The sequence below is a fragment of the Haematobia irritans genome, chromosome 5, assembly GCF_050003625.1.
Source record: "Haematobia irritans isolate KBUSLIRL chromosome 5, ASM5000362v1, whole genome shotgun sequence".
NCBI classification, from domain to species: Eukaryota; Metazoa; Arthropoda; class Insecta; order Diptera; family Muscidae; genus Haematobia; species Haematobia irritans.
This window is the reverse complement of record NC_134401.1, coordinates 153588621-153604278: the sequence shown is the minus strand read 5'-3', so window position 1 is coordinate 153604278 and position 15658 is coordinate 153588621. Positions and strand designations below refer to the sequence as shown.

The 15658-nt window shown below is 26.1% G+C and overlaps 1 protein-coding gene across 1 annotated transcript in view; it reads left to right on the top strand.

Annotated features, from left to right (window-relative positions):
• Positions 1–15658, top strand: part of LOC142240137 (uncharacterized) — a 328529-nt gene that overhangs the window by 304443 nt on the left and 8428 nt on the right. The window contains 2 exon segments of the mRNA XM_075311847.1: positions 4605–4710; positions 5065–5227. Of these exon segments, the coding sequence (XP_075167962.1) occupies positions 4605–4710; positions 5065–5227 (269 nt within the window).

The following is a 15658-nucleotide window of genomic DNA, read 5'->3' as shown; positions in this document are numbered from 1 at the left end:
GAACCTAAAGAAAACCAAAAAAACTTCTAAGGACGAGCAGCAGTTCAAGGCAAACTGGCTTTCTGCGACGAAGAAGGTGGACAAGGTGGCTGTACAAAATCTGATGGCAGGTGTCAAGCGTAAGGCCCGGCAATTCGAATTTGGAAAAGCGAGAGCCTAACTGAATATTTTTCCTGAATTTTATACTAATTGAACTTGAAAAAGAAATTTAATTTGATTTTTTAAATAAACGATTTCACCGATTTACACGAGTTTTCCCTTGACCAAATTTTGACCGTATCACCCTTTAGACAAAATTTTGCTATAGAAATACAATTTTGACACAATTTTCTATAGAAATAAAATTTTGACAAAATTTTCTACAGAAATAAAATTTTGACAAAATTTTCTGTAGAAATAAAATTTTGATTACATTTTCTATAGAAATAAAATTTTGACAAAATTTTCTATAGAAATAAAATTTTGACAAAATTTTCTATAGAAATACAATTTTAACAAAATTTTCAATAGAAATAAAATTTCGAAAAATTTTTCTCTAGGAATACAATTTTCTCTAGGAATAAAATTTAGACAAAATTTTGCTATAGAAATATTCCCATATGCAAAAAAAATTTCGTGACAGTTAATCGAATGAATTTATATGGCAAAAGTAGGCTTAAAGTTTTCTCTAACTTTATTGCATATGAGGGATAAAATTTTGACAAAATTTTCTAAAAAAATAAAATTTTTACAACATATTCTACAAAAATAAAATTTTGCAATAATGTATATCTAAAGAACAATTTGATTTCTATAGAAAATTATGTCAAAATTTTATTTCTATGGAAAATTTTGTCGTAATTTTATTTTAATAGACCATTTTGTCAAAATTTTATTTCGATAGAAAATTTTATTTCGATAGAAAATTTTGACAAAAAAAATCTATTGAAATAAAATTTTGACACAATTTTTATGGAAATAAAATGTTGAGAAAATTTACTATAGAAATAGAATTGTGACAAAATTTTCTTTAGAAATAAAATTTTCACAAAATTTTCGAGAGAAATAAAATGTTGACAACATTTTCTATAGAAATAAAATTTTGACAACATTTTCCACAGAAATTAATTTTGAAAAAAAAAATTCTGTACAATAACATTGTGACAAAATTTCCATTTCAATTTTGACAAAATATTCTACAGAAATAAAATTTTGACAAAATTTTCTACAAAAATAAAATCTGGACAAAATTTTCTATAGAAGTAAAATTTTGACAAGATTTTCCTTAGAAATAAATTATGAGAACCTTTTTAATACAAAAAAAAAAAATTATAAAATTTTCTATATAAATAAAATTACAACAAAATTTTCCGTAGAAATACAATTTTGACAAAATACTCTGTATAGAAATAAAATTATGCAAAAATTTTTTAAAAAGAAATAAAATTGTGACAAAATTTACTATAGAAATAAAATTTTGACACAAAAAAATGGTTGACCTAATTTTCTATAAAAATAAACTTAAAAAAAAATTTCTATAGAAATTAAATTTTGAAAAAAATTCTGTAGAATAACACTGTGACAAAGTTTTCTATAGAAATACAATACAAACCAATTTTGACAAAATCTTCTACAGAAATAAAATTTTGATTTTATTTCTACAGAAATAAAATTTTTCTATAGAAATAAAATCTGGACAAAATTTTTTATAGAAATAAAATTTTCTTTAGAAATAAAATTTTGACAAAATTTTCTTTAGAAATAAAATTTGAGAACATTTTTAATACAAAACAAGTAAGGAAAGTCTAAAGTCGGGCGGGGCCGACTATATTATACCCTGCACCACTTTGTAGATCTAAATTTTCGATACCATATCACATCCTTCAAATGTGTTGGGGCTATATATAAAGGTTTGTCCCAAATACATACATTTAAATATCACTCGATCTGGACAGAATTTGATAGACTTCTACAAAATCTATAGACTCAAAATTTAAGTCGGCTAATGCACTAGGGTGGAACACAATTTTAGTAAAAAAATATGGGAAACATTTAAATCTGGAGCAATTTTAAGAAAACTTCGCAAAAGTTTATTTATGATTTATCGCTCGATATACACAGTCTCACACAAGTTTACATACGATTAAAGAATTTGTATTTTATTGAAATAATAAAATATTATAAACTATGCATATACATGCTTTAATTTTTGTAAAATAATTTGAAAACATAGTATTTATTAATTTTTAACAATATTTTTTTAGTGTGGTTTATAAAAAACAACAAGAAAGATGTTTGGTTAGTAGGTTAAAAACTCAGGGGTATGTAAACTTGTGTAAGACTGTGTATATGCATTCGAAGTTTAGGAAAATTAGAGTAATTTTTACAACTTTTCGACTAAGCAGTGGCGATTTTACAAGGAAAATGTTGGTATTTTGACCATTTTTGTCGAAATCAGAAAAACATATATATGGGAGCTATATCTAAATCTGAACCGATTTCAACCAAATTTGGCACGCATAGCTACAATGCTAATTCTACTCCCTGTGTAAAATTTCGACTAAATCGGAGTTAAAAATTTGCCTCTGTGGTCATTTGAGTGTAAATCGGGCGAAAGTTATATATGGGAGCTATATCTAAATCTGAACCGATTTCAACCAAATTTGACACGCATAGCTACAATGCTAATTCTACTCCCTGTGCAAAATTTCAACTAAATCGGAGCAAAAAATTGGCCTCTGTAGAAGACACACACAAAACAATCGTAGCTAATGCCTTCTCATCCTTGATTTTCAGTTGCGCTGCAATTCCGGCATCTTGTGTTCCAGGCACATCTTCCGATATAACACTCCACAAATCTTGAAACACGAGAACATTCTTGATTAACACACTCCATGTGTCATAATTGGTTTCATCCAATTTCTTGATATTGAACATGGAATTCATTGTTAATTTTCTTTTATACAAAACGATTTGAAAACGCGAAGAAAATTCACAAAAACAATATTTCACAGTTCTGCCTGTCTGGGCTCATAACCTATTGAAAAACACAATTTAGTGTTTCTTTCTTTATTGAAATTAGATGTGACACAATTGAGTTTATTTGAAAGACTTAAAAAAATGCAAAGCAAACTATGAATACATACAAAAGAAAAAAAACTATTTGATATCATAGCCTACTTAAATGAGTGTTACAAAATTATTATTTATAGAAAGTGTTCATTGTACAAAGTGAATAAAAAATTCAACATCTTTAGAAATAAAATTTTTACAAAATTTTCATTAGAAGTAAAATTTTGAAACAATTTTCCATAGAAATTAAATTTTGAAAAAAATTTCTGTAGAATAACACTTTGACAAAATTTTCTATAGAAATACAATTTTGACAAAATTTTCTATAGAAATAAAATTTTGACAAAATTTTCTTTAGAAATAAAATTTGAGAACATTTTTAATCCAAAAAAATTATGAAGTTTTCTATAGAAATAAAATGTTTCGTAAAGAAATATAATACAGAAAATAAAAATTTTCAATGGAAATAAAATTTTGCAAAAATTTTGTATATAAATAACATTTTGACACAATTTTTTATAGAAATAAAATTTTCACAAAAATTTTTTATAGATATAAAATTTTGACACAATTTTCTATAGAATGAAAACTGTGACAAAATTTTCCAACGAAATAAAATCTTGACAAAATTTTCTATAGAAATAAAATTTTGATAAGATTTTCTTTAAAAATAAAATTTTTAAAAATTTTCGTTAGAAATAAAGTTTTGACAAAATTTTGTATAGAAATAGAATTTTGGCAAAATTTTCTACATAATTAAAAATTTTACAATATTTTCTATAATAATAAAATTTGGGCAAGATTTGCTATAAAAATAAAATTTTGAAAAAATTTTCTATACAAATAAAATATGGACAAGATTTGCGATAAAATTAGAATTTTGATAAGATTTTCCATAGAAAGAAAATTTTGACAACATTTTCTATAGACATAAAATATTGAGAACATTTCCTTAGAAATACAATTTTGACAAAATTTTCTATAGAAATAAAATTTTGACAAAATTTCTATAGAAAAACAATTTATACAAAATTTTATATAAAAATACAATTTTGACATTTTTTTTTATAGGAATAAAATTTTGACAAAATTTTCTATAGAAATAAAATTTTCTATAGAAATAAAATTTTGACAAAATTTTCTAACAAAATAAAATTTTGACGAAATTTTCTAAGAAAATAAAATTTTGACAAAATTTTCTATAAAAATTAATTTTTTTTTTATAGAATTTCGACTTTACTTACTTGTTTGGAATTTTATGTGTTTTGTTTTTCTAAAAAAAACACCATTTATATCACAAAGATATATAGATTCAATATTCAGTGAATATTTTGGTTAGCCTGAAGGGCATTTAACCCATAGTTTATTTTTGTTATTTTATTCAAATTAGATTATCTTCAGGCTATCTATGGAATATCCATCACCCGATTTCATTGGTGGGTGATGCCCCTTATCAATCATATAAATGATTACACAACAGAGACCTTTATTTATTTCTCGTCGTTATGGCCTATCCTTCTCATGTTATCTCTTATTGGTTTCTATTTTTACAGGCTCTTCCTGCAATCTCCTGCCAATCCAGATTTATTATACATCATATTTTTCTGTCATACTCAATTAACTATAACACTACTTTTGGCCTTAATATTCGGAAGTAAGGTAAGGACTATCATCATAGAAACAAAAAAAAGCAAAATGAATTCATTTCTCCCCAACATTTCTTACAACTGACTGAAATTTTATAGTCACCCCCGCCACCTATAAACCTTCATACCATTAAAAATCATCAAAAGATGGCAAGGGGAAGAAGACCCAAAAAACAACCCAAATAAATGTTGCCCAATTTAAAAATGAAGTTGGGACAACCAAATGCCAAAAACAGAGCCAATATTTGATTGTTGTTTTTTTTTAAGCATTCCCCGTGCCATAACATTGATGTTTGAATTCCTCTTTTTTTTCTCTCTTCTCTTCCACACTTCTTTCTAATATCCTTGATTTGTCTTTAAATTGCAGGTTTATATTGTCCTGCGTAGCGGTAAATCACATCAAGAAAGTATTGGCATGGGTGCCAAATCGTCGGGCGCCAAATTTAATTTTCGTCCCCAAGTGCGGACATTTGCTAATCCCAGTTCAGTGACAACATCTACAGTCCCGGTAGCAGCCACTACATCGGCAGGTAAGAAAGAATATGGAAAAAAAAGCATTCGCATAAAGTGAAAATAAAATGGACATGAAGCGAAATAACAATGGAATAGCACGGAAATAAAGATAAAGTCAAGTACCAATAACATTTCAGCTATGCTGTTGTACTAACGTCCTGTAGTTGCAGGTGAAAAATAGCAATTGTCCCACCCAGTGACAATATTAACTTCGTAGTAATCTGGGAATGATCACATCAGTTGTAAATTTAATGTCAATTGCCATTGTTTGCTAAAAGCTATTAAATTGGAATTTTTGCACCAGGTGATTTTTACTACCGTTGGTTGGACTTGGTTTTTTCTTTGGAATGGGGAATAGTTTTATCTTTTTTTTTTGACAATTGACATTTATTTGGATTACTAGTGAAGATGCCAGAAAACACAATGGGAAGAATTTTAGCAAAAACACAAGGCAAGGCCAAATCCTAAAAACCCACTGCCATGGATTAGCACTGGCTTTATGGACACGTAAGACTCAATGCAACTTGCTTGGGCGACGAAAAATGCTATGGGGTAACCCAGATAAGAAAAAGACTGGAAAACTACACAAGGAGATTTGGATGACAGTCACAAGGGCCATGGAAAGAATGACCGTGCGGTCGTTAGAACTAAGAGCAGTAGAGGCTGGTGCATGTAGGGCGTGTTTTGAGGATGTTGAGACCCTGGAACATTACCTTTGTCGCGGCCGTGCCTTTATATTAACTTTGTCATTCCGTTTGTAACACATCGAAATATTGCTCTAAGACCCCATAAAGTATATATATTCTGCGTCGTGGTGAATTTCTGAGTCGATCTGACCATGTCCGTCCGTCTGTTGAAATCACGCTAACTTCCGAACGAAACAAGCTATCGACTTGAATCTTGGCACAAGTAGTTGTTATTGATGTAGGTCGGATGGTATTGCAAATGGACCATATCGGTCCACTTTTACGTATCGCCACCCATATAAACGAACCCAAATTTGGCTTGCCGATCCTCTAAGAGAAGCAAATTTCTTCCGATCAGGCTGAAATTTTGTACATGGTGTTGGTATATGGCATCTAACAAACATGCAAAAATTGGTCCCCATCGGTCCATAATTATATATAGTCCCCATTTAAACCGATCCCCCGATTTGTCTTGCGGAGCCTATAAGAGAAGCAAATTTTATCCGATCCGGCTGAAATTTGGTACATGGTATTGGTATATGGTCTCTAACAACCATGCAAAAATTGGTACACTTCGATCCATAATTATATATAGCCCCCATATAAACAGATCCCCCGATTTGGCTTGCGGAGCCTCTAAGAGAAGCAAATTTCATCCGAACCGGCTGAAATTTGGTACATGGTGTTGGTATATGGTCTCTAACAACCATGCAAAAATTGGTGCACATCGGTTCATAATTATATATAGCCCCATATAAACCGATCATCAGATTTGACCTCCGGAACCTCTTGGAAGACCATAATTGATCTGATTCAGTTGAAATTTGGTACGTGGTGTTAATATATGGCACTCAAACACCAATGCAATTGGTTCCTATCAGTCCATAATTATATATAGCCCCCATATAAACCGATCCCCAGATTTGACCCCGGGTGCCTTTCGGAGAAGCAAAATTCATCCGATCTGGTTGAAATTTGGTACGTGGTGGTATGATATTTAACAACCATGCCAAAAGTGGTCCATATCAGTCCATAATCATATATAGCCCCCATATAAACCGATCCCGTGATTTGGTTTTCGAGCCACTTGGAGGAGCAAATTTCATCCGAGTCAGTTGAAATTTGGTACATTTTGCTAGTATATGGACGTTAACAACCATGCCTAACTAGGTCCATATCGGTTTTTGACTAATATATACCAAGTATGGAGTAACTAACAATTTCGACAAAATTTTGTATAGAAATAAAATTTTGACAAAATTTTGCATAGAAATAAAATTTTGACAAAATTTTCTATAAAAATAAAATTTTGACAAAATTTTCTATAGAAATAAAATTTTGACACCATTTTCTATAGAAATAAAATGTTGACAAAATATTCTATAGAAATAAAATTTTGAAAAAAATTTCTATATTAATAAAATTTTGACAAAATTTTTTATAGAAATAAAATTTTGATAAAATTTTATTTCTATAGAAAATTTGATAAATATTGACAAAATTTTCTATAGAAATGAAATTTTGACAAAATTTTCTATAGAAATAAAATTCTGACACCATAAATAAAATTTTGACACCATTTTCTATAGAAATAAAATGTTGACAAAATATTCTATAGAAATAAAATTTTGAAAAAAATTTTCTATATTAATAAAATTTTGACAAAATTTTTTATAGAAATAAAATTTTGATAAAATTTTATTTCTATAGAAAATTTGATAAATATTGACAAAATTTTCTATAGAAATGAAATTTTGACAAAATTTTCTATAGAAATAAAATTCTGACACTATTTTCTATAGAAATAAAATTTCGACAAAATTTTCTATAGAAATAAAATTTTGACAAAATTTTATATAGAAATAAAAATTTTGACAAAATTTTCTATAGAAATAATATTTTGACAAAATTTTTTATAGAAATAAAATTTTGACACCATTTTCTATAGAAATAAAATTTCGACAAAATTTTCTATAGAAATAAAATTTTGACAAAATTTTATATACAAATAAAAATTTTGACAAAATTTTCTATAGAAATAAAATTTTGACACCATTTTCTATAGAAATAAAATTTCGACAAAATTTTGTATAGAAATAAAATTTTGCATAGAAATAAAATTTTCTATAGAAATAAAATTTTGACAAAATTTTCTATAAAAATAAAATTTTGACACCATTTTCTATAGAAATAAAATTGTGACAAAATTTTGTATAGAAATAAAATTTTGACAAAATTTTATATACAAATAAAAATTTTGACAAAATTTTCTATAGAAATAAAATTTTGACACCATTTTCTATAGAAATAAAATTTTGACCAAATTTTCTATAGAAATAAAATTTTGATAAAATTTTATATACAAATAAAAATTTGGACAAAATTTTCTATAGAAATAAAATTTTGACACCATTTTCTATAGAAATAAAATTTCGACAAAATTTTCTATAGAAATAAAATTTTGACGAAATTTTCTATAGAAATAAAATTTTAACACCATTTTCTATAGAAATAAAATTTTGACAAAATTTTCAATAGAAATAAAATTTTGACAAAATTTTCAATAGAAATAAAATTTTGACAAAATTTTGTATAGAAATAAAATTTTGCATAGAAATAAAGATTTCTATAGAAATAAAATTTTGACAAAATTTTCTATAAAAATAAAATTTTGACACCATTTTCTATAGAAATAAAATTTTGACAAAATTTTGTATAGAAATAAAATTTTGACAAAATTTTCTATAAATATAAAATTTTGACAAAATTTTGTATAGAAATAGAATTTTGCATAGAAATAAAATTTTCTATAGAAATAAAATTTTGACAAAATTTTCTATAAAAATAAAATTTTGACACCATTTTCTATATAAATAAAATTTTGACAAAATTTTGTATAGAAATAAAATTTTGAAAAAATTTTCTATAAATATAAAATTTTGACAAAATTTTGTATAGAAATAAAATTTTCTATAGAAATAAAATTTTGACAAAATTTTCTATAAAAATAAAATTTTGACACCATTTTCTATAGAAATAAAATTTTGACAAAATTTTGTATAGAAATAAAATTTTGACAAAATTTTCTATAAATATAAAATTTGACAAAATTTTGTATAGAAATAAAATTTTGACAAAATTTTCTATAAAAATAAAATTTTGACATCATTTTCTATAGAAATAAAATTTTGACAAAATTTTGTATAGAAATAAAATTTTGACAAAATGCATTCATAATGAGAAACACCATAGGAAAAATTTCAACTCAAAATCAAATTAACACCCCAGTAGGATTGCCATAGACTTCCTTAATCCGGAGGATAGCAAACACTTACAGTAAAAATATATTGTCGTGAGGTCAAAGATTTCATGTCTTTAGAATACGAATGCAAATTTTGTTTAGTATGTAAGACGCATTTATCTAATATAAAGTTTTTTTCCTTGTCCAAAAGTCAATAAACTTTTCAATGAAGTTGTATTGTCCTTACAATTAAGTGATTTTACTTAAAAATGTGTATCATAACATGAAAGATAAAATTTTTGGTGTAAGGTTAACGTGACTTTAATAATTCATAAAAAAAAACTTTAAAATTAATAAAATTGTCTTTTAATTTGTTTCCATTTTGCATCTTGCCTACAAAGCAAAAATTCGTTAAAAAATAGGATATGTTTTTCAACACCTTATTTTAAAGACGTTTTTTACTTGAAACATAGCATAATTTCTACTGGAAGTCGAGTCTTAATTTGGAAAATAAGGTTGTCGTTTACTCGTTTTTAGAGGAATTTGATAGCATCTGACGAAAAAAGTCTGAAAAATGAAAAATTAACATTTGCTTCCTAGAAACAAGTACACAAAACCCAAATTTAAAAGAGAATTGCGTCTTTAAAGTATCGCATCAATACCAGGGTTGGCCTGTCGCAAACTGTGACTTTTGCGACATACGTTTACGACGGTATAATACGTATGTCGCAAAAGTCGTAAACTTAGTGTAGAAAACCTAATTTGGAATTAAATAAATTGTGAATATTTTTTTTAATTCAATTTAGTTAAGCTCCCCGATAAAAGGTATGCAAAAAATGTCTTCGTGGTCCAAGCTTTAGCTGCATCAACGAATGACTAGCTACAATTTTGAAATTTTTAATTAGTATGGAAATTGGCTCTAATAAGTCAAAAAGTGATTTTATAAAATTTTCTCTAAACAGCAATTCACTTATATAAGACTTAAGTAGTTTTCCTTCCTTCCAGTTTCTGCAGTAATTTGTGAAAGTTTAACTATTCTCAAGTCTTTTTAAACTCGTTAATAATTTTATGAACATTCCTGAGAACTGAAACTTCTTCTCATATATCATCATCTTGGATATCATTCGCTGCCTATCTGAAGGGTCTGAAGTATTTGGAGTTTGCGACGTTTGCTACTTTTTCTACATTTACGACGTGTATGTGACGTTTACGACGTTTACAACTTTGCGACAGTCGCAAACCTTAAAATGTTTGATACAGACCATCTCTGATCAATACCCAAATTGTTAAAGTGAAGACAAAATCTTTGGAACCGGGCATGCTTTTTGTTTCAGTGTACATTTTCTTCTGGCAATTAAATCACAAGATAATCAGGATATACAGCAAAGTACCATCATAAACAAAAAACAAAGCATCTTATGGCATTTATGAGGACAATAGGGGTAAATATAATAAAGAAAATTATGAAACATACCGAAAATAATGCTAAGATAATAAGAACTGGTGTTCATACTTTCATACACTTTCTCAGTGAAATTACATTTCCAAGGTCTGCATTTACAAAAGATACATTAAAAAAACGTCTCTTAGAAAAAATGTAATACAATTGATCCCGTAGGTAAGCCTCATCTACTCTTTAATATAAACTTAGGAACCATTATCAATTTTTTTTCGAAAAATTTTCATTCATTTTTTTTTTGTTTTTAAATTTTAGAAATAATATTTCAACTTCCTTAAACTTTTGAAATTTCTTATAAAAAGTCAATGAAATATTTCTTTAGAAACTTTTAGCAATACCTTAGGCAAAAAAAATGTAATAATAAAATTCATAATTTGTTCTTACAAATATTTAATGTTTCATACAACCAATCAACACTTTAGCAACATTCTTTTGTTGAACTATGCTCATTTCATGTTAACATTCTTGTTATGATCTGCGGGGTATCGAATTCGTTATGGTTTAATGCAATAAAAACCATGGCATACGACTGACTGACTGTGTTGAATATTCAATTAAACGATAGTAATAAAACATATACAGTGACGGACATCAAATGCCACATGCCATGCCATCAAATTTATACAAAACGGCATACAGACATAGTGAGTAATAGGGTGGAGAGGAAGAATAAAAATGTAAAAGTCATCACATTGGTCTCCATTTGGTGAAACGGAAATTATACCATATAGCAGATTGCTATAATTTCTAAACTTCTTCTCCAACAGCTGATAGATTTTTTTCAGGGATAGTTCAGTTTATTGTTTGCAAGCTCACATATGTATTGTGATATATTGCATCAAAAAATTTCTTTTAAAATATTATTTCTATAGAAAATTTTGTCAAAATTTTGTTTCTATAGAAAATTGTGTCAAAATTTTATTTCTATAGAAAATTGTGTCAAAATTTTATTTATATAGATATTTTGTAAAAATTTTATTTTTATAGAAAATTATGTCAATTTTTTTTTCTATAGAAAATTTTGCCCAAATTTTATTTCTATAGAAAATTTTGTCAAAATTTTATTTCTATAGAAAATTTTGTCAAAATTTTATTTCTATAGAAAATTTTGTCCAAATTTTATTTCTAAAGAAAATTTTGTCCAAATTTTATTTCTATAGAAAATTTTGTCCAAATTTAATTTCTATAGAAAATTTTGTCCAAATTTTATTTCTATAGAAAATTTTGTCCAAATTTTATTTCTATAGAAAATTTTGTCCAAATTTTATTTCTATAGAAAATTTTGTCCAAATTTTATTTCTATAGAAAATTTTGTCAAAATTTTATTTCTATAGAAAATTTTATCAAAATTTTATTTCTATAGAAAATTTTGTCCAAATTTTATTTCTATAGAAAATTTTGTAAAAATTTTATTTCTATAGAAAATTTTGTTAAAATTTTATTTCTATAGAAAATTTTATCAAAATTTCATTTCTACAGAAAATTTTATTTCTATAGAAAATTTTGTCCAAATTTTATTTCTATAGAAAATTTTGTCAAAATTTTATTTCTATTGCAAACTTTGCCAAAATTTTATTTCTATAGAAAATTTTATCAAAATTTTATTTATTTAGAAAATTTTGTCAAAATTTTATTTCTATGGAAAATTTTGTAAAAATTTTATCTCTATGGTAAATTTTGTCAAAATTTTATTTCTGTAGATAATTTATTTACAATTTTATTTCTATATAAAATTTTGTCAATATTTTATTTCTATAAAAAATGTTGTCAAAGTTTTATTTCTATAGAAATTTTGTCAAAATTTCTATAGAAAGGTCTTTCAAAATGTTATTTTTATAGAAAATTTAGTCAACATTTTATTCCCACAGAATTTTTTATCAAAATATATAAATATAGAAAATTTTTTCAAAATTTTATTTCTATAATTTTGTAAAAATGTTATTTGTATAGAAATTTTTGTCAGGATTTTATTTCTATAGAAAATTTTGACAAAATATTATTTCTATAGAAAATTTTGTCAAAATTTTATTTCTATAGAAAATTTTATAAAAATTTTATTTCTATAGAAAATTTTGTCAAAATTTTATTTCTATAGAAAATTTTGTCCAAATTTTATTCCTACAGAAAATTTTGTCCAAATTTTATTTCTATAGAAAATTTTGACAAAATTTTATTTCTATAGAAAATTTGGTAAAAAATTTATTCCAATAGAAATTTTTATCAAAAACGTTTTATTTCTGTAGAAAAATTTGTCAAAATTTTATACATTCGTTTTGTTTGTTATTGTTGGTTTCTCTTCAATCATTATTGTTGTTTTTGATTTCAGCTTAACCACTACAAGTGCAGCTTAACCAACAGAGGGAAAGTATGCTTGTCAATTTTTTTTGGGAAAAGCCCTCTAGACTGCAAGATGGTTGGATGTACAGCTGTTTCGGAATTACCACATTCCTCATCAGCATCCTCTACTTGCAGCAAAACTATCAACCAATTATCAGAATAAATTCGGGTAATTTACTCAACCCAAAGTGAACTACACTTGAACCTTCCGAAAAAAGGTATGATAGTCGGCTACTGCTTAAACGCAACAGCTGTACATCCAACCATCTTGCAGTCTATAGGGCTTTGCCCAAATAAATTTGACAAGCATACTTTTCCTCTGTTGGTTAAGCTGCACTTGTAGTTCAGTAAATGCATGGTTTTAAGCTGAAATCAAAAACAACAATAATGATTGAAGAGAAACCAACAATAACACAAAAAAAAGAAGAATATACGGCCTTAAGTTCTGCCAGGCCGAAGCTTATGTATCCTCCACCATGGACTGCATAGAAACTTGTTCTAAACACTGCCATCCACAATCGAATTACTTGGGTTGCGGTAACACTTGCCGATGGCAAGGTATCTTAAAACTTCCTAATACCGTAATATATACCACGTAGTCCATATGTGGTATATACTTAAAAAGTCCGATTAAATACGTATATAATTAAGTTTTTCAAAATTTTCTATAGAAATAAAATTTTGACAACATTTTCTATAGAAGTAAAATTTGGACAAAATTTTCTATAGAAATACGATTTTAACAAAATATTTTATAGAAATAACATTTTGACAAAATTTTCTATAGAAATAAAATTTTGAAAAAATTTTCAAAAGATTTAAAATTTTGACAACATTATCTATAGAATTAAAATTTTGACAACATTTTCTATAGAAATAAAATTTTGCAAAAATTTTCTATAGAAATAAAATTTGACAAAATTTTCTATAGGAATAAAATTTTGACAAAATTTTCTATAGAAATAAAATGTTGCTAGATTATTTTTGGCTCGAGTGGCAACCATGATTATGAACCGATATGGACCAATTTTTGTGTGATTGGGGATCGGCTATATATAACTATAGACCGATATGGACCAATTCTGGCATGGTTATTAGCGGCCATTACTAACACCACGTTGCAAATTTGAACCGGATCGGATGAATTTTGCTCCTCGAAGATGGTCCGGAGTTCAAATCTGGGGATCGGTTTATATGGGGGCTATATATAATTATGGACTGATATGGACAAATTTTTGAATGATTGTTAGGGACTATATACTTATACCATGTGCCAAATTTCGGGCGGATCGGATGAAATTTGCTTCTCTTTGAGGCTCAACAAGCCAAATCGGAGGATCGGTTTATATGGGTGCTATATATAATTATTTACCGATATGGACCAATTTCTACATGAGTGTTAGAGACCATATACTAACACCATGTACCAAATTTTAGCCAGATCGGATGAAATATGTTTCTCTTATAGGCTCTGCAAGCCAAATTTGGGGGTCCGTTTATATGGGGGCTATACGTAAAAGTGGACCGATATGGCCCATTTGCAATACCATCCGACCTACATTAATAACAACTACTTGTGCCAAGCTTCAAGTCGATAGCTTGTTTGGTTCGGAAGTTAGCGTGATTTCAACATCCCCATCCTATGGTGGAGGGCATAAAAATATATTTCTATAGAAAATTTTGGCAAAATTTTATTTCTATAAAAAATTTTGTCAATACTTTATTTCTCTGAAAATTTTGTCAAAATTTTATTTCTATAGAAAATTTTCGGAAAATTTTATTTCTATTGAAAATTTTGTTAAAATGTAATTTCTATAGAAAATTTTGTCAACATTTTATTCCCATAGAATTTTTTTGTCAAAATTTTACTTGTATAGAAAATTTCAAAATTTTATTCCTACAGAAAATTTTTTAAAATTTTATTACCATAGAAAATTTTGTAAAAATTTTATTTCTATAGAAAATTTTGTCAAAATTTTATTTCTAAAGAAAATTTTGTCAAAAGTTTATTTCTATGGAAAATTTTGTCAAAATTATATTTCTATAGGAAATTTTATCAAAGTTATATTTCTGTAGGAAATTTTGTCAAAATTGTATTTCTTAGGAAAATTTTGTCTGTTTCGAAAATTTTGTCAAAATTTTATTTCATAGAAATTTGTCAAAATTTTATTTCTATAAAAAATTTTGTCAAAGTTTTATTTCTGTAGAAAATTTTATCAAAACTTTATTTCTAAAGAAAATTTCGTTTTTATTTGAAATTTTATCATAGACGTTTTATTTCTGTAGAAAAATTTGTCAAAATTTTATTTCTATAGAAAATTTTGTCATAAGTTTATTTCTTTGGAAAATTTTGTCAAAATTATATTTCTATAGAAAATTTTATCAAAGTTATATTTCTTTAGGACATTTTGTCAAAATTTTATTTTTATAGAAAATTTTGTCAAAATTTTATATCTAAAGAAAATTTTGTTTTTATTTGAAATTTTATCAAAAACGTTTTATTTCTGTAGAAAATTTTGTCAAAATTTTATTTCTGTAGAAAATTTTGTCAAAATTTTATTTCTATAGAAAATTTTGTCAAAAGTTTATTTCTATGGAAAATCTTGTCAAAATTATATTTCTATAGAAAATTTTATCAAAGTTATTTTTCTTTGGGACATTTTGTCAAAGTTTTATTACTGTAGAAAATTTAGTAAAAATTTTATTTATTAGGAAAATTTTGTCT